The 20113-nt window shown below is 36.5% G+C and overlaps 1 protein-coding gene across 11 annotated transcripts in view; it reads right to left on the bottom strand.

The window, feature by feature from the left end:
- Positions 1-2455: 2455 nt before the first annotated feature.
- Positions 2456-20113, bottom strand: part of LOC115210326 (forkhead box protein P1) — a 566153-nt gene continuing 548495 nt past the window's right edge. For all 11 annotated transcript variants that reach the window (XM_036501965.1, XM_036501970.1, XM_029778855.2 and 8 more), the window contains 3 exons: positions 14601-14676; positions 7277-7410; positions 2456-3898 (listed from right to left, as the gene is read on the bottom strand). In XM_036501965.1, coding sequence (XP_036357858.1) covers positions 3319-3898; positions 7277-7410; positions 14601-14676 — 790 coding nt within the window. In that variant the 3' untranslated portion in view covers positions 2456-3318. The remainder of the gene's footprint in view (positions 3899-7276; positions 7411-14600; positions 14677-20113) is intronic.

Raw genomic sequence — 20113 nt, 5'->3', positions numbered from 1 at the left:
GAAGGTTCCTATTTTAATTTCTAGATAGAAACAGATTACATGGGGCACCATTTTGTAATTATTTAATTATATATATATTTTTGCTTCTCCAACATTGGGCGTCCTCACTGATATTTATTTTTTGAAAGCAGATGAAATAAGTGTGCATGTTTTGTCTATTATACTCTCATTCCTATCGAAACTGCCCAAGTGTTTGGTGTAGTGGGAAGTGAAATTGAAAGCAAATACTAAACAATGACCATCACAACTTCACATTAGTTCTTACAATTACGACACTTGCTCCAAGAGAAACCAAAAATTTTAGATTATATAACTACTGAGAAAGAGAGAGAGGGCAGTAGGATGTCAGATAGTACAACCTCAGTTCTGAAGCATTATCACTCTTTGATAAAGACAATACCACATCAATGGATGGCAACACAAAATAAACACATTTGTACAATATTGTTGTTATCTGTATTTTCATCACAACTTTTATTATCTTCACATGCTGTTCCTTTTCCTTTTTTTTTTCATATTTTTTATATTTTTTTGTATATCTTACACCTGTCCAATTTTCTAACTCTCATGAGAAAAAAAAAATCACCTGTATTTTTATTGCTACTGGAGTGCAGAGTTCTAATGCAGACAACTGCAGTAGTCAACAACATCACAGTAGTTTAAACTACTTATAACACTTGGAACTGACTACAGGGGGCTTTTTCTCACCTTGCCCACAACTACTTTACCATGGGGCTGGAAATCTGTAACAGAACTCCAGTAAATGGGACACTGAAACACCAAACGGTGAACACTTACAGAGAAGAATGAAACAGAACAGAAAATGACAGAAGACAAATACATACATGCACGCACACACACACATTTTAATGTCCACATTTCCATGCATCAGACTACCTGTGTGTGTGTGTGTATATATATATATATTATATATATATATATATATATATATACACACACACACACACAAATATGCACACCAGACACACACTTGAATGGATATGCATACATCATAATTATGTATGTATTAAATTAATCTACTTTATTTTGACCCATTTTCACTTGTTAAATGAAAAAATTTTTATGAATACATTTTTACACATAAATACCTGTGTACACACACACACACACACACACACACACAAATGGATGAATTTGTCTATTGATTAGTAAAATCTCTTGAAACTCTGCTGGACGTCTTTGATCAGGTATTGTAATAGTTTCAGAAGAGATTATAAAATATAAATAACTTAAGGTAAAGAGGAGGGGGATGTGTGATAAATAATGAAGAATTAGATGGAACTGACAAGCTGGAAGATGATTGATAATGATATCAATAATGTTGACTTAGATAACCGATAAACCCCTGGATAAGACACTAGTCCTTTGCAGATAGTATTTCCCAGTGAAAAGTGTATTGCATGTTCCCTCCCAACATATAGGTGAATTGAGGCACAGAGAATGAAGGAGAGCTTGCAAATTGAGATGAGTTTCTATGAAGACAAATATTAACAACTTGGAGTTGAAGTTTATCCCTCTCGGCATTGTCATCTCAGAAACCTGGACTCTGGTGCTTCCATTTGCTGTCCACATAGAATAAAGTGTCTTACCCGCACTCTCAACAAAATGACTGCATGACATGACTCCCACCATCAAAAAGGGACACCAGTTACTTTATCTAGTCAGTTATTTCGTGTAAAATTGAAGTACACAGAAGACAAAATAACTGGGAAATGAAATGAAATGATGAAGAAATGGTAAGGATGATGGCAGGGAAATTGAAGAAATAAACCAAGTGGGGAATGATAATTCTACTGGATGGTAAATGAGGAAGAAAACATTGACGAAAAGTAAAATGATTATTTTTTTCCCAAAATAATTTTTTCCTAAAGGAAAAAAAAAAAAAAAAAAAAATTTCTTTCTCTTTGCTCTTTGTGTTATCCATATTTGGGGTTGTTTTAATTTCTTTCATTTTAAAAACCTGCAAAATGAAAATTCAATGTTGCTCCATCTTTGGGAACTGACAGAAAACATTTTATATACAACAAAATAATACTCTTCTCATTTTTTTTTGTTTTGTTTTGTTTGCTTGTTTGAGTGTGAGTGCAGCAGCAACAGTCCTACTACTACTACCACTACTAACAATGGTAATAGTACTAATAGTTGTAGTAGTAATTATAGAAAGGGTGAGGTAACCAATTCGGGACGATTGTCCAACACACACACACACACATAATATCCTTTGAGTTGTTTTCCTGAAAACCACACATCTTCACCTAAAACACACAAATCTGTTTAAAAATATTTTTTTCTCTCTCTCACTTCCACAACCCTAACATGTACCTGATTTCTTTACATCAATTGTTTTCTTTTCTTTCCTTCATCACACATTTAATTAAACCAGTTTTACCAAAACCATTAATTAACAAACTAAAAAAAAAAAAAAACACATAGGTGGAGGCAACACTGATTCATTTGTTTCTTGTTTTTGAAAACCAATTTAGAAATCTCTTCAAATCCACAATAAATTCTTTATTTAAAATCTTTCTCCCTTCCGGTTATTTACCATCTCTCTCGCACTCTCTCTCTCTCTCTCACACACACATTCATTCTCTCTCACAGACACACACATTCTCTGTCTTTCTCATTCCCTCTTTCTATTTCCTGAATGTTTTTGTCCTTTCATTTTTGGTTTATTATTATTATTATTATCATTATGACATTTTAAAAGTTTATAATTTTTTGTCTTTTTTGCCCAATATTTATTTCCTCCCTTTAGCTATCATCATCATCATGACGGTTTGTTCCTTTTTATTTTTTGCTGTTTTATTCCAAAGGGAGAAATGTTAGTCTTAAAAAGATATTTGGAACTGCATTTACCATAATTAATGAGTTTAACCCTTTAGTCTCTCAGACGGGTACAACTAATTAATGATTCTAATGAAGGCTTTTCTTTTTTTAAAATTCTATGTTGTTAATGTTTTTTTTTGTTTGTTTTTACTTCGATGTGTGACATCATTGAACAATTTTTACATTTTTTTTGTAGTCTTAATGATGACACCAGTAGTAGTTGTAGTACTAATTAGCAGTGGTAGTGGTAATAATAATAATAATGATATTTATAATTACAACAATAACAGTTGTTACCAGCATCGTCTTTGTTAACAATTTACACCGATACTATTTTTATTATTGTCATGATTATTATTATTATTATTATTATTATTATTATTAATTGTTTTGGCATCGTTGTTGTTATCACTAGTCTTGCTTTGTTTCCAGAAATTATGAATGATTGTCATCTGAACTAAGTACCAGTTATGCATCTGGGGAATGTGAAGCCAAATGACTAGCAGAAGATGAAGGATTTCGTACATTAGATTCTAGTCTATCAGATGCAGAGACTGGTGATGGTGGCGGTGGTGATGATGATGTTGGTGGTGGTGGTGGTGGTGCTTCATCAACCATTGAGAAATCAATGGCACTATCCTTAGCTTCAGTGGTTGCTACGCTGTCTGTAGGTGATGGGCATGGATCAGAGGCCTGACTCATCGCAGCAGTTTCACTCGATACCGAGCACATACTTGATGGCCCGTCAGCAGTTGAACACAAAAGTGAAGGGTTTGAGGTTGGACACATAATTGATGGGGACATATCAGAGTGATCGCTAGCATGGTTACACATTACTGAGCTTTTAGACGCTCCGCCAACCATAAGTGAGCTCTTTAATGCCCCTCCAACCATTGTGGCTGTCTCTGAAGACGACATTAAACCTGGATCTGGTGAACTCAACATGGCCAGTTCTGAGGGGCGTAATAACGATGAGGAATGATTCATGCCATTACTTTCAATCTCACACGGAGGTTCCTGCTTGATGCTCAACAACAATTCCTCTTCACTGAAATAAATAGAAACAGCAATTAAACACCGATTAATTGATAGCACATAAGTTAATTAATTTTCTTTCTGTATACCCATTCAGCAACAACTCAGTACACATGTATCATTTTTAAACAAAGTATATATTTCTGATTCAAACAATGAATTCATTTACAATAACATTAGGATTGTCTTGCATTATATATACATACATACACACACATACATGTATGTATAATGTAACATATAACAAATGATGTATGTATAATGCTACATATGTAACTTATATAAAACACAAATATATTTTGTTTTTGTATTTAGTTTGTAACATTTTGACATGAATTCATGAGTTGAATCAAATCTTGTGCCACAGGAGGGTCATTTATGCCAATAGAAATAAACACACGCACTGGTTCAATACCACTTCGTTATTATACCAACAAACAATTCACTTGTTTGTTTAATGCGTTGATTGAATATTTTCTCTTTCAGAGTTCACTCTTCAAGACCTTTTTGACTCTGAGAACTAATCTTATTATGCCTGCCTGCCTCTCTCTCTCTGTGTGTGTGTGTGTACACAGATGTATGTGTGTAGTGTACCGAGTTGTCTTTTTTTTAATAAGAAAGCATCTATGTATACTTTTGAGTGTGTATGTGTGATGTAAGCGCTTGATATTTTTTTAATAGATTGTGTGAATGCATTTTTGTGTGTGTATGTGCATGTCTGTGTGTTGTTAATGTTGTATACTGGAATTGTTCATAATTACATGTATTTATTTTTCAGGATTTCTGTATATCCTGCTGTCATTCTAATACTACCCTGTATATACCTACCTACCTATACCCACACATGCCCTTCATGTAACACCTATATGTGTTACATGGGTGGTGGCAGAGATATTAGGGGTTCTATTATTCACCATGCATATTTTCTATTGGCATTGGCTCATTTCTGAGATCAAACTCTCTTATCTGTCATAATAAATCTCTCACATGTTTAGATAAGATTTCAATACAAATAAGATTTCAATATCGATCTTTGGTATGTTAGTAGAGCATCGACAACCATTATTAGCCTCTTGGCTGAACTCCTAGAAGTCTCCCAAATGTATACCATATTCTAGTTCCCACAATCACCTTCTAAGCATTTTATGTTGTAGACTACATTCCTCGTCTTATGATTTAATACTACACACAATGCGGTCCCTGTCAGTAGAGCTGGTCTTGTCCAAAAGGGTAAGTCTTACATAACTGTGTTCTGATGGCCTTTTCTGGTTTTTCTACTTTAATGTTGCATTTAGTTTCCGACATAACCTTCTAAAACTTGCAGGCTAACTCTCCATATATATATACTACCCTTTGTCTAAAGAAGGGGTAATGTTTGTAATGTACTTTTATAGAAGGACTTGCTTACTCCACTCCCTTTCATTGTAATAAAAAAAAAAACTCTGCAGATGTCTGGATTTTCAGGCATGTGAGGGATAAAACAATTTCCAGGTTGCTGTCATTCTGACAGCCTGGACCTGTAGATAAACTTAATACAATAAACTGAAAGGTTAAAACCAAAATGAAATTTATATAGTAACATATATACATACAGTGTAACATCATCATTTAAAACCCATTTTCCATGCTGATATGGGTTGGGTGGTTTGACAGGAACCGGCAAGGTAAAAGACAAACAGGAATTAGATATTTCTCAACTGATCCAAAGCATCTCGAGATGTCATAGACAATTTGGCCATTTTGAATTCTAAATGCCTGTAAAATATTTTTTCTACTCTAGGCACAAGGCCCAAAATTTTGGGAAGGGGGCCAGTCAATTAGATTGACCCCAGTATGAAACTGGTACTTAATTTATCAACCGCGAAAGGATGAAAGACAAAGTTGACTTTGGCGGAATTTGAACTCAGAATGTAAAGCTAACTTTTCTTTTATATAGACGCAGGAGTGGCTGTGTGGTAAGTAGCTTGCTAACCAACCACATGGTTGCGGGTTCAGTCCCACTGCGTGGCATCTTGGGCAAGTGTCTTCTGCTATAGCCCTGGGCCGACCAATGCCTTGTGAGTGGATTTGGTAGACGGAAACTGAAAGAAGCCTGTCGTATATATGTATATATATATATATATATATATATATGTGTGTGTGTGTCTGTGTTTGTTCCCCTAGCATTGCTTGACAACCGATGCTGGTGTGTTTACGTCCCCGTCACTTAGCGGTTCGGCAAAAGAGACCGATTGAATAAGTACTGGGCTTACAAAAAGAATAAGTCCCGGGGTTGATTTGATCGACTAAAGGCGGTGCTCCAGCATGGCCACAGTCAAATGACTGAAACAAGTAAAAGAGAAAAGAGTATAGACAAAATACCGCAAAGCATTTTGCCCGGCGTGCTTAAATGCCTGTGAAATATTGTCAAAATAATAATCTGTAAAGTCCCATTAAACAAAACCTAAAACTTTTTATGAGAAAATTAATAATGGGTAAATATATAAATATATTATATAGAGGGCACTATTACACATAGATGGCTCATGCTAGGAGGGACTCTTAAAGTTAAAACTACTAAATTTGAGTCCCTTCTAGCATGAGGCATCTATGTGTAAAAGTGCCCTCTATATAATATAAATAAATAAATTTAAAAGAAAAAAAATTGGTTTTTTTCTCTTATGAGGTTTTTCACGCTAACTACTTGATAAATTCTTATAAAGATTTTATCCTATTTTTAAATCATATATATATATACACATGCTGCACACACAGACAGATACATGCATTTATATGAATGTGTTTAGATATGAGATAAAGAAGTAAACCCAGGAAAACACAAGACAAGGTGGTGAACCACAATCTTCGAAATTTGGGTCTCACAGAGGCAATGACAAGTAAATGTGGCCTTTGGCAACTTTCTGTGCTTGGAAAAACTCATCAGGTAAATCATAGTTGTGACTGGTGCTGGTGACACATTAAAGGCACCCATTACACTCCTGGAGTGGTTGGCATTTGGAAGGGCATCCAGCCATAGAAACCATGCCAAATCAAACTGGAACCATGTGCAGCTTTCCAACTCCTGTTGAACCATCCAACCCATGCCAGCATGGAAAACAGACACTAAATGATGATGGACCTGGGGAACAATGTGGTCCTCGGATCCATCAGATCCTGTCAAACCATCCAACCCATGCGATCATGGAAAATGCAAATTTAAGATGGTGTGTGTGTGAGTGTGTGTGTGTGTGGGGGGGGGTGTTTATGTATATGCGAGTGTGTGTTTATGCATGTGTGTGTGTATGGATGTGTGTTGCTTAATGTTACATAAAATTGTGCAGAAAACGAACATGAAGAATTAATTCGACATTTGAACAATTACCATAAATTCTCCTTGTTTGAGCTGACTTACCTGATAGATTCTGTGTTAAGATTTCCCAAATGGCTTCCCTGGGATTTCATTGATAAATCTTCCACACCATCTACCCCTCCAGCAGAGAGTTGACCATTTGCAATTAAAGAGAGGTTGTTCTCACCAAGTGCAGCCTACAATGAGAAAACACATTTGTTTATATTAAAATATTCGTTCATTTCTTTCACTCAGCTTTTCATTCATCCTGTAATGTTTACCTTGTTCATGGAGAGACTTGCCCAACATTCTATCATTAACAGCAACAGTTTCATACTTTCTCCCACTATATGTATTTCCTTGATTCATTGTTTAAATGGAAACACATGCAGCTAATTAATGGATAGAATAACGAGTACAAGCATTTACTTAAAAGGTTTTTTCGAGCCTCTTTTGGCTTTAAACTGAAATATTTTTGAATGAATCAAAGTGATGCCTTTTATGCTGGAAAGAGAAGTATCTTGTCTCAACAATTCGATATATTGAACACAACATTTGACATAGTGTCTGTTTGCAGATAGAGGAAGAAAATTCTTGAGAAAATTCCAAATGCAGACCAGATGTACTATTCTTAACCATTACCTGTACAGATTATTGGCTAAAAATACCTGGCAAACTCAGTGATTCTTTTCTAGTTAGCACAATAATAATCATTGGTTTCTCCCACCGACACACGGAACATGTGGCAAACTGACAATTTCTAAAGAATTTATATCAGCCACTATCCAGTTCCATGTAACTCACCTGACCAAAACTTCCCAATGAAGAAATTCCTCCATTTAACAGATTCTCAACGGGGGGTGCAAATAATGAGAAACTCTGAGTAGTGATGTAGTGCAGCTTCAGATGAAAGATATGGATTATGCGCATGCACACACACACACACACACATATATACCTTGTATGTAGAGTTATATGTGCGACTGCTACCGGTAAGATCTACTAAGTAGATCATCACCCAGTCTGCTTCCAGTAGATTAGTGTGGTAAGGCGGTGAGCTGGCAGAATCGCTAGCATGCCGGGTAAAATGCCTAGCAGTATTTCGTCTGCCATACGTTCTGAGTTCAAATTCCGCCGAGGTCGACTTTGCCTTTCATCCTTTCGGGGTCGATAAATTAAGTACCAGTTATGCACTGGAGTCGATATAATCGACTTAATCTGTTTGTCTGTCCTTGTTTGTCCTCTCTGTGTTTAGCCCCTTGTGGGTAGTAAAGAAATAGGTATTTCATCTGTCTTTACATTCTAGGTTCAAATTCCGCCGAGGTCGACTTTGTAGTTCATCCTTTCAGAGTTGATAAATTAAGTACCAGCTACGTAGTGGGGTCGATCTAATCAACTGGCCCCCTCCCCAAAAATTTCGGGCCTTGTGCCTTAGAGTAGAAAAGAGTGGATTTCATGTGGTCTCACTACTTTACTTTGTAGCATTACTGGTCATGATATACAGAGCAAACGTGGGACAAGTTATGAACATCCTCTGTTCCCTACACATCTTTTACTCTTGTGGTTATTTGCAACTTTCACAGCAAAGGCTCAACACAATTCTTGCTAAATACAAAGCATAGCAGTGTGGAAGAATTCTTTGTAAAATGGTGTCAAAATTTATGTTACTCAAAACTGTAACCTGGTCACTGACAAAGATTGTGCTGCAGTGACCAACTCAAAGTTTTGAGCAATGAAAATGTTGGCACTTTATTACAAACAATGTTTAAGTAAAATTAATGGTCTTTGAGTGTTTGTGAATGGTTAACTTTAAGTCTTCCATACTGGGATTGATTTCGCTTTAACACACAATCTCAGATCAAAACCTTTGCTATAAAAGTGCATCTCCACAAAAAATGCATTGAGTAATACTTCAGCTTAATGTAAAGTTGTTTTTATCACAACTTGACATAAAATCAAAGATTCGTACAGATATATGTGCAGGGAAATGTAATCACTGCATTATGATTTCAAATGTTAGATACTCATCCACTGACATATATGTGTACAGACATGTATACACACACACACACACACGCATACACATGTATATGAGAAAGAAATGAAGTGAGCATAGTTCATTGGATGTGCGATGTTAATGTGTCTGATCAATGGATTGAATAGAAAAGGAGTTACATGCAGTGTGTTGTGGTATGGGAATGCGACACAAATGGAAGATGACAGCCATAAAATGAAGAGTTAAGAACTCAAAAAGAATGGAACCTGTGGAAGAAGGAGAGTAAGGAAAAATGGTGAAGAATGATCTCAAGATGTTGAATCTCACAAAGTTAATATATATATATATATATATATATGTACTTGAGATGACCCGACAAGCCAAGTGAGACCATAGCCCATGGCCTATGCCAGTGGGTGTAACCGGCCCATTTATGAATACCCCTCATTCATTGGACAATGAACTTTGCTTGCGAAGACCTATTGAGGCAAGTGTAAACAAATCAAAATCGCTGACATGGCCGATGACAGTACCGCCTGATTGGCACTCATGCCAGTGGAACGTTATAAGCACATCCAAGTGTGATCATTGCCAGTGCCACAGATTGGCTCCTGTGCTGGTGGTATGTGAAAAACAACATTCAAGTATGGTCATTGCCAGTGCCACCAGACTGGCTCCCGTGCAGGTAGCATGTAAAAACACCCTGTGAGCGTGGTCGGTGCCAGAACTGCCTGACTGGCCCTTGTGCCGGTGGCATGTAAAAAGCACCCACTACACTCTCAGAATGGTTGGTGCTAGGAAGGGCATCCAGCTGAAGGAACTTTGCCAGACCAGTTTGAGCCTGGTGCAGCCTCTGGCTCACCAGTCCTCAGTCAAACTGGTCTGGCAAAGTTTCTACAGCTGGATGCCCTTCCTAGCATCAACCATTCCGAGTGTGTAGTGGGTGCTCTCTCTCTTTCTGTTTCTCTCCTTCATCTTCTCTCTAACCTACAAACAAGGAGCTGCCAATACTGTATCTCTATATCCTTCTAGTATTTTCTCTCCCCATTACTCCCCTCTCTCCTATTTCTGCACCAACTTCCTCCCACTATTACCCTATTCACTCTATTTCCATCTTATCCTCTCTTCTCCTTCATCTTTTGCTATCATCCTCTCTTCTACCCTGCCTCTACAGGTCACACAGACCTGGACAAATGAAGTCAGAGTAGAGGGGGAGACAAAGCAACTTCATCAGTGCTGGTGCTGTGATAAACTGCACTCAATGCTCAGTAAGGACTTCAGTGCAACAGCAAAATCATTGAAAGACCCTTTAAAGGGACCCTTTGGACCTAAAATTAAGAACTGACCCAAAAAATTATGACCTGTCCAACCAATGCTAGCAGGGGAAAAAACGAATATAAAATGAAATGATGCTGGTGCCATGTTAAAAGCACCCAGGCCATTCTGTAAAGTGGTTGGCATTAGGAAGGGCATCCACCTGTAAAAACCATGCCAAAACCGACCTTGCTGGTGCTACATAAAAGTCAATCAGTTCACTCAGTAAAGTGGTTAGTATTAAGAAGGGCATCCAACCATAAAAACCATGCCAAAATAGACAGTGGATCTTGGTGCAGTCTTCTGGCTTGCCATCTCTGGTCACCCCATCCCTGCCTGTGCCAGCATGGAAGCTGGACATTAAATGATGAGGATGATATCTCTATGAGTAAGCAGGTAGGCAGACAGATAGATATATCACTGCAAAGAACTAACATCTACCAATGTATTCAACTTGTTCCCCACAATTAATTTTTAAAAGATGAATGGCTTGCATGACTCTCCCAAGCTATGAACAGAGGTATTGTCAGTAAGGTGACTCAAAGGGCCTCAAGTTAATTTAGAAAAGTGCAAAGTTCTAGTAAGCATGAAAGTAAATCAAGACTCTACACCCTTTGGGTAAATGTCTCAGCTTAATATGTAGGAAAGGTGTAGGCAGAAAGTCCATATAGTACACCCTGGGTAAGATAGAGACACACAAATTAACCTCCCAAATCCTGGCATAGAACACTCTTGTCTTCTCAGATACTCCCACCATCCGTTTAGTCGACAAGGCATTTTTCTTTTTCCTGTTCTTTTTAGTCTTACAAATTACTTAACAAAAGCTGTGGACATATAGCTGCTCTTCAAACTGGAGATAGAAAACCGTTACAGTCAGTTAATTTGTAAACAAAAAAATATTATATATTGTCTGAGTCCTAAATGGGATCGGTTGCCCTCAGATCGATCTAGTCAGCAAATATTTATGGTCCTAACTGATGAATGGGGAATCTCTGCCCTTAGGTTGGTTCCCATCCGCAATTATTTTTTATAACCCTAATCAATGAATGGAGAATCCCACACCTGCAGCAAGTAGCATTTAAAATGCAGACAAGGACTATGGATTTCATTTCAGGAGTCTAAAAGGGTTGCCAGGTCAAGCAGGTCTTTAAGGATCATTGCCCACTCTGCTATGCAAAGCTTGCATTGTCCACTCCTTCTTAAATAGGACCCCGGTTTCTCTATGAGCCTTCAATTTAATTTCGTATCAAGTTCTTACATTTTTAAGGCATGAAACATGGCTGGCCAAGGATGTGACATAACATCTTTCTGGATATTATGTTTCTAAAAGAGGACACATTGTTGTACAGACATCACTTAGAGGCAGTTCCAGCCAAACTAATGAATCTCCAAACCTGAGCACTGATACCAGCTGCAGGTATGGAATTCTCCATTTAATGACCTGTCTCGTTTAAAGTTCAGACAATATATAATTTTTTTTTTTTTTGCTTACAAATTAACTGACTGTAACAGTTTTCTATCTCCAGTTTGAAGAGAGGTTGCATGTCTGCTGCCATTTTGGGTCTGATGGGTCACCAATAAGGCTAAACACTTTATGGATGCAAAACCATTGGTCACTCTAAGACCAACCACATAACGCTCTATAAATACATTACGGCTCTAACTTTTAGAGTGTGCTTCTCTTTTGGGTATATGATTCACTGATGCAATATATATATAAATAAGGATAAGATCGTTAATTTAAAAATAAAATAACGATTTTATCAAGTGGTCAGCATAGAAAAATTAACCTTCAAAGGTAATAATTATTAAAATTATAAATTAGGGTATCTACGAGATACCACCATGCTGAAAATAGCAACCATGATCTAACTCTAAAACCACCTTAATTATATGGACAATTAAGGTGGTTTTAGAGTCAGATCATGGCTGCTATTTTCAGCATGGTGGTATCTCATAGATACCCTAATTTATAATTTTAATAATTATATATACAAGGGTTGGACTAAATAATGGAAACACTTAGCATCATAATTTTGAAATATCTATCAAACCATCAAAAGCTTGTTTATTTCTATGTTTTTTTTTTACCTGTTATTAGCGCTGCTTAATATGTTTTGTTAAAATTGCTGTTTCTTTTCAGATATCATCAGAAAAAGGTAACTAAAATTCATTAAAATGATAGATCTATCAGACTTTCAAAGAGGTCAAATTGTTAGTGCTTGTATGGCAGGTGCTAGTATAAAGGAAACAGCTGAAATGTTTGGGTGTCTCAAAAGTAATGACAACCTTTGAGAAAGAGAGGAAACCTCCTCGTCAAAACAAAACTCTGGAAGAAAACCAAAACTTTCAGATAGGGACTGTCAGACTCTTATGCGAATTGTTAGAAAGGATCAACAAAATTACTGCAGAGCTTAATGACTACTTTGAGAACCCAGTTTCCACAAAAACTGTTTGCTGGGAGCTGCACAAAGCCAAATTTCATGGGAGGGCTGCAATTAGAAAACCACCACTTTCAAAAACATACGTTGCAAAGCATTTAGAGTGGAGTAAAAACCTACAGAATTGGTCCCTAGAACAATGGTAGAATGTTATTTTCTCGGATGAGTCATCCTTTACCTTATTTCCAACCACCAGCCGAGTATACATGTGGAAACAGCCAAAAGAAGCATTTTACCCAAACTGCCTTCTTCTAACTATTAAACATGGAGGATGGAGAAGGATCTGTGATGATCGGAGTAGGGGAGGGGTCTATTTCTTTGAAATATACTGGGCCGATGGTTTCCCTTCATGGCAGAATTAATAGTCAAGACTATTTAAGCATTTTATCTGATCAAATTCATCCTATGGTTGTGGAACTGTTTCTGGAGGGAAGCACAATCTTTCAGGATGATAATGCACCAATTCACACAGCTAAATTTGTTACTGAATGGCACAAGGAACATTCTAGTGAAGTTGAAAATCTTATCTGGCCACCACAGTCCTCAGATCTCAATATTATTGAACATTTATGGCGCATTTTAGAAAAACAAGTAAGGAGTCGATATCCTCCACCATCATCACAACAAGAACTGGAGACTGTTTTAGCTGAAGAATGGACAAAAAATTTGGAAACAATTCAAACTTTATACGAGTCCATACCTCGTAGAATTCATGCTGTAATTACTGCCAAAGGCGGTCCTACTCCATATTAAGATAAATTTGTTTGAAATTTTAAGGTGTTTCCACTATTTTGTCCAACCCCTATATATATATATATATATATATATATATATCATCATCGTTTAATGTCCGCTTTCCATGCTAGCATGGGTTGGACGTATGATTGAGGGCTGGTGAACCAGATGGCTGCACCAGGCTTCAATCTTGATCTGGCAGAGTTTCTACAGCTGGAGGCCCTTCCTAACGCCAACCACTCCGAGAGTGTAGTGGGTGCTGTTACGTGCCAGTCAGGCGGTACTGGCAATGACCTCACTCGAATCTTTTACACATGCCACAGGCACAGGTGCCAGTAAGGCGATGCTGGTAACAATCACACTCTAATGGTGTCTTTCGAGCGTGATCGCTATATATATGAGAGACAGAGAGAAAGAAAATAGTGGTTACTTTCAACATGTTAGAATGTTGGAGAGGTGTATGCATATTTACATATATATACATACACAAAACCACATAAGTACTGTTGATGTCCAATTATTGTATGAAAGTAACCTGAGACAGAAGAATGCAATGAGAAGAACTGTGTGACATTTTGCAACAAAATTAATACACTGAATGTTTACTACAGGGTAGGGCAGGGTATTTCAGATTTGCTCCCATTGCAGTGCCAGATATTTCAGTCAGGTTTACCCTGGGACAAGGCCAAGTAGTTCAGTTTTTCACACTAAAACACAATGTTACATCAATCCTTTATGTAAACAGACTTTTAGCAGTCTGACAAATTTTGTGAATATTAATTAGAAGAAAACAATGCAAGAGATTATTAAATTTCAAAAATACAATAATTAATATAATTAATAATTTCACAAATAAACCAAATCCTTAATTGTTCAATGATAAAAAAATAAGTGAACTTACCCTAAGACTGGCATTCAAGTTATCACCAAATAATGAAGGATCCTGGTTGATATTGGAACTCTTCATGGATAGGTTTCTGTAGAAATAAGATTCGTTAGCATGAAATTAAAATGTCTATAATAGTGATGATATTTATGCACAAACAATTGTGAAGCATGTATGTATTTAATATACTCATGCAGTTGTTTACTTATGGCTGATCTATGTATTTCTGTACATCTAAACATTTTACCCTGTGTGTGTGTGTGTATGTGTGTGTGTGTTTGTTATGATTTGTTTACATTCTTATCAGTAATTCAGCAATATTTTGTTTCAGTTGGTTGGAAGGAATGGGTTAATTATTTCCAGTGAATCTTTCATAACTGACAAACTGGATTGATTGTCAATGGGTGAAACAGCTTCTGGTTTGAAATGACATAAATGATCACAGGGACATAAATGATCTGGTGTTTGTGAATAATGTGAAGGAGCCTCTCGGGGGTGGGGAAAAATACAGATAAATAGATGCAGGCATGGCTGTGTGGTTAAGAAGCTTGTTTCTCAACTATGTGGTCTCAGGTTCAGTACCACTGTGGGGCAACTCGGGCAAGTGTCTTCTACAAAGCCCCAGGCTGAACAAACTTGATATTATATGATGAATGTAAACAAGCATCGTTGTCATTCAAGTGTCAATATTCCATGAAAATCATCCATGAAAAACTTGTGTGGCTACGGGGGAAAAATATTACCTTGCCTGGAAACAAGGCTTGGAGATATAAAAGGCATTAGGATGCAAAAAATCTGCCTCAAAAAGTTGTCTGACCCATGCAAGCATGAGGAAGAGGATTGGCAAACAATGGTTATGTGTTTATGTATATCTGACAACCATCCTGCATTAACTGATAAAGACCATCCCCTCGTAAATATTACATCATTCAACATGATAGTTGAGGGTGGAGAGAGAGAAATCACTGGTGCAATGAGTTCAGTCATCAGATTTAAAGAAGTCAGTTTACAGAAAAATCATTGATTTTAAAGATCTAAGACAGATTTTTTTTCAATTGATTATTTCTAACATAACACGCATCAATGAAACTGTGACCACTACTTGACCTCCCTCTGATGTTGAGATACCATTGATTGGATGAAGATATTGAGAGTTAAGGGTGAAGGCTATGTATAGAATTTAATGACAAGATTGAGTGCTGAAGTCTGTGACAGCAGCAAACCAATGGACACAGTTCAGTGCATGTGCTGGGGTATCCAAGGATAGCGGCAGAGAGTTAGGTTCCAAAAGACATTACCATTTTATCTCTGACAATGGAAGTGCTCAGTCAGTCATGTAAACTCAGGAAAATAATCACAAGTGTACACCGTTTGAATATTGGCAATAAGGGGGAAAATAGATGGCTGTTTACTTATAGATTTTCCTTCTTTGTCTGTCCATTGTAGGTCGATGTTTGACTATTTTTGTTCAGTAATCATCTGTGGCAGGCTTGCATGTGGGCTACATGGCCTGCTCTTCTTCATCTGCAACAGTGAAGACATCTGCTGCAAGTGAAGCTACTTAGTGCATTAACAAAGTTACGCCTCTCAAGTGCACTTTTGTATTATCTCTATTGTTTCTCCTCAATATCTTTCTAATGAGTGTGTACCCCAGGACTTTTGGGAAGCCCTGATATAGTCATCATTTTCAAAAAGAAGTAGGATCAAGTAGAATATGAGAACCACGAGGTCATTTCTCTGTTGGTTATTGCAGGAAGGTGCGGGTGAAAATCATTCTCAACCAGCAGAAAAACATTCCAGAGCAAGTCTTCTTCATCATCATCATCATTATCGTTGATATCCAATTTCCATCCTAGCATGGGTTGGACGGTTTGACTGAGGACTGGTGAGCCAGAAGGCTGCACCAGGCTCCAATCTGATCTGGCAGAGTTTCTACAGCTGGATGCCCTTCCTAATGCCAACTACTCTAAGAGTGTAGTGGATGCTTTTACGTGCCACCAGCATGAGGGCCAGTCAGGTGGTTCTGGCAACAACCACACTCGAATATTGTTTTTCACATGCCACCGGCACATGTGCCGGTAAGGTGACACTGGCAGCGATCATGCTCAAATGGTGCTTTTTACATGCCACTGGCATGGGATCCAATCAGTGGCCCTGGCAATGATCACATGTATGTGTACATACGTCTGATGAGCACAATTAAATAGAAGGGTATACATGAAAGTGGGAAGCAGATGTAATAGGATGGAGATCCTTTCTGAGTCATATATACTTGTAGGGGCCAGTTCCCCAGTTTCTGTGGTGAATATATTCTCCACCTGGATGGGGCACCAGTCCATTGCAGTGGTTACTCATTTCTACCAGCTGAGTGGAGTAGAGCAGCATGAAATTAAGTGTTCTGTTCATGAACACAACACATCACCCAGTCCAGGAATTGAAACCATGCTCTTACAAACAAGAGTCCAACAACCCTAACCACTAAGCTACACACTTCCATTATCTGTGAAGAACCATTAAAACTAAGTAATCAATCCTGGTTCTATGGCATTCGGATAAAGAGACATTTCCATCAGAATACAAAAGTAGTCCAACCTTGCCACTCTCTGACATTAACATCAATGTCACTCTGTGACCATGCTACAGCAACATATTACTGTCTCAAAAAGCACTTTGTTGTTATTGATAGGAAGTTTGTCTATTTGTAAACAACATGCCAGAAATGGAAAATGCATGCAACATGTGGATTCTGCAAACTCCATCAAAGGCTACCTCTCTAGGAAAGGCGAGGTGGTATGTTCAAATAAGTAGTGATACTGGTTAGAAAAGACAATTTTTAGTGTTTTCTACATATCACAGCCTAAGAATTGTCAGTGGTGACATGAAAATGACCCAATCTACAACGTGAGGCATAATAAAGTTGGATGGTTTCTCTGGCCCAGAGTTTTTTTGTACAGCAACAATGTCCAACTTATGCCAGAAGGATAAAAAAAAAAAAGATGGATATAAAATGATGATGGTGATCAGCATCATTACCTTTGCATCCAGAGGAGAAAATTTATATCAACTGCCAACTGAAACTGGAACTAGGAAACTAAGTTATATTGTGTGTGTGTGTGTGCGTGCAAGTGAAGGTGTTTGTATGATTCATTACACTATAAAGTGTTTTATTTGTGGTATTTTTAGCATCATAATGACAAAAGATTTTAGCTGGACCCAATAGGAAATACACATGTCAGTATGTATATATTACACACACATGCACATACACACCCATTACATACAGATATACACACACCCTCCTATCGCTATATGCCCCACTTCCTAGGAAAACGCAAATGTTACTATATGCTTACCTTGGTCTCCACCTGGGACTTACTCCTACCTTACATAAACCTCTCATACTACTCTATAATATGCAAAAAAAAGCCCAAAACACTATGATGAAAGAACTAAAATTCTGATTATTAAGTCATCTGTTCTTGATTACTAATTACTTTCTCGTCAGTAAATCTATTCAATTTCTTAGTAATTTAAATGTGACTGCAAGTATTATTTCTTTCCATTGATTCTATGGCAAACAGTTGAGAAATTTGTCAGAACCTTAAATAAAAGCAAAAATATTCCTCCATGTGTCAGGGTTCCCATTGGACTATTTTAAATATTGATAATGCTTCGTTTAAAGAAGCGAAATAAAGATCAAATTAAGAATCTGTAAAATATATTTTATGTGCCATGAAGGGATGTGAAGCCTCGTGATTCAGAAGGGACCATTCTATGAAGAATGATGTTAAAACAATTAAATTATAAACTCTTTGTTGCTTTTGTGATGGCATCATTTGTAACAAAGTTGAAAGTCAGTGTTTTCCTATGGAACTATGAAAACACCAATATTTCCTCAAGAATTACTGAGACATAATATGATCAAAATAAGACAGGAATGATTTAACTTATTTCAATTAAATAATTTTAAGTTAATATAGTAAATTCATTCAGATTACTATTAAGCAAAATATTATTTAAAAAATACACACACGCACACACACACACACATATATATATATATATATATATATATATATATATATGCAGGTATGGTATGTCTACACACTCCCCCCTACTAGTAGAAAAAGAAGTTTTAATTTGTGATTCATAGATTACATTAGAATTAATTTGACAAACACACACACACACCTACAACACTAGCAAGATGTATAAAAATAACCAAGTATTAAAGTAAAAACTTCGAAAGATTCTCTTTGATTCTAAATACAGACTTTAATTCCTTAAATGAGAATATTTATGGAACAAGTATTTCTTCTGAAAAGTTTTAAGCTTCACTAAACAGTCTACAGAATAATAATATATATTTTCACAAACTAATAAACATGAACACAAACATTAAAATATTTTCCACAATAGAATATTCAAAACATTTGTTCCACTCAAATTAATCCAGAAATTTCAATGAAGAATAACAAACATCACACCATTTGTGTTTAGGGAAAAACTATGAACAGATAAAAATCATTCACAACTGAAGAACTATTTCTATTTTCATTAGGTTATCTTATATAAACTGTTCCTTTTCAAGCTATTTTCACACGAGAGCTACTCTGTGTATGTTTTATTAATTAGTCGGTAGTGGCCACATCATACAAAACTTTATATCTTCCATATTCTTTGAACAACATCTAAGACTTTCACCATCACAACCACCTTCCAGACACTGTCCATCATTGGTCTGCCATTTAAGATCACACTGCATGAATTGTGATACACATACATATTGATTCCATAATGTAACCCAGAGGGATGGTCAATTAAATGACAGAATTTTTTTTTTTTTCCATAATTTAAATTTGCAATTAAGAAAAGATTTTGAATCATACCTACCTGTTCAGAGCAGAAACGTCACAAGATGTAAATGTGTATATAGTTAAAATATTAGCATCATCGACACTGACAGATGCATATATACTCACATGTTGATTTATGTGAGATATATATATATATATATATATACATTATATACATACATATATACTCACAAGTTTCATTTTTTTTTAATAAAATATTTTGATATGGAATATTTCGAGTGAAACTCTAATAAGATATTATAAACTAAATGACTTTCAGATTTTATCACATTAGTTCTGCCGGCTTTTGTTTCATTACTCATCAGCATATGTGCTGTCTCACACACGCACACAATATAACCTGACCATATCGTTAATAGTTATAATCTTATTAAATAAATTTACTTTTAATTTTTCACAAACTTCAGTTCCAGAATGATGAGGAACTGGATAATTAAAGACATTTACATATTCAAATTTTTCAAAAGAATATATAAATTGTAATTTAATGCTGATTATTGTGTCCTAATTACTTTCAGTAATATATTAACATATTCATCCTAACTGTAGTAGTTCAGCCAGTTTCATTTACTGGAGACTCTTTGAGTAATTATTGTTTTGACCCTTTCGTTACCAACCCGGCTGAAACCACCTCTGGCTCTGTAGTACAAA

Source organism: Octopus sinensis, linkage group LG4, assembly GCF_006345805.1.
Source record: "Octopus sinensis linkage group LG4, ASM634580v1, whole genome shotgun sequence".
Taxonomy (NCBI): Eukaryota; Metazoa; Mollusca; class Cephalopoda; order Octopoda; family Octopodidae; genus Octopus; species Octopus sinensis.
The sequence above is the reverse complement of the archived record's forward strand: the minus strand, read 5'-3'. Positions and strand labels throughout refer to the sequence as shown.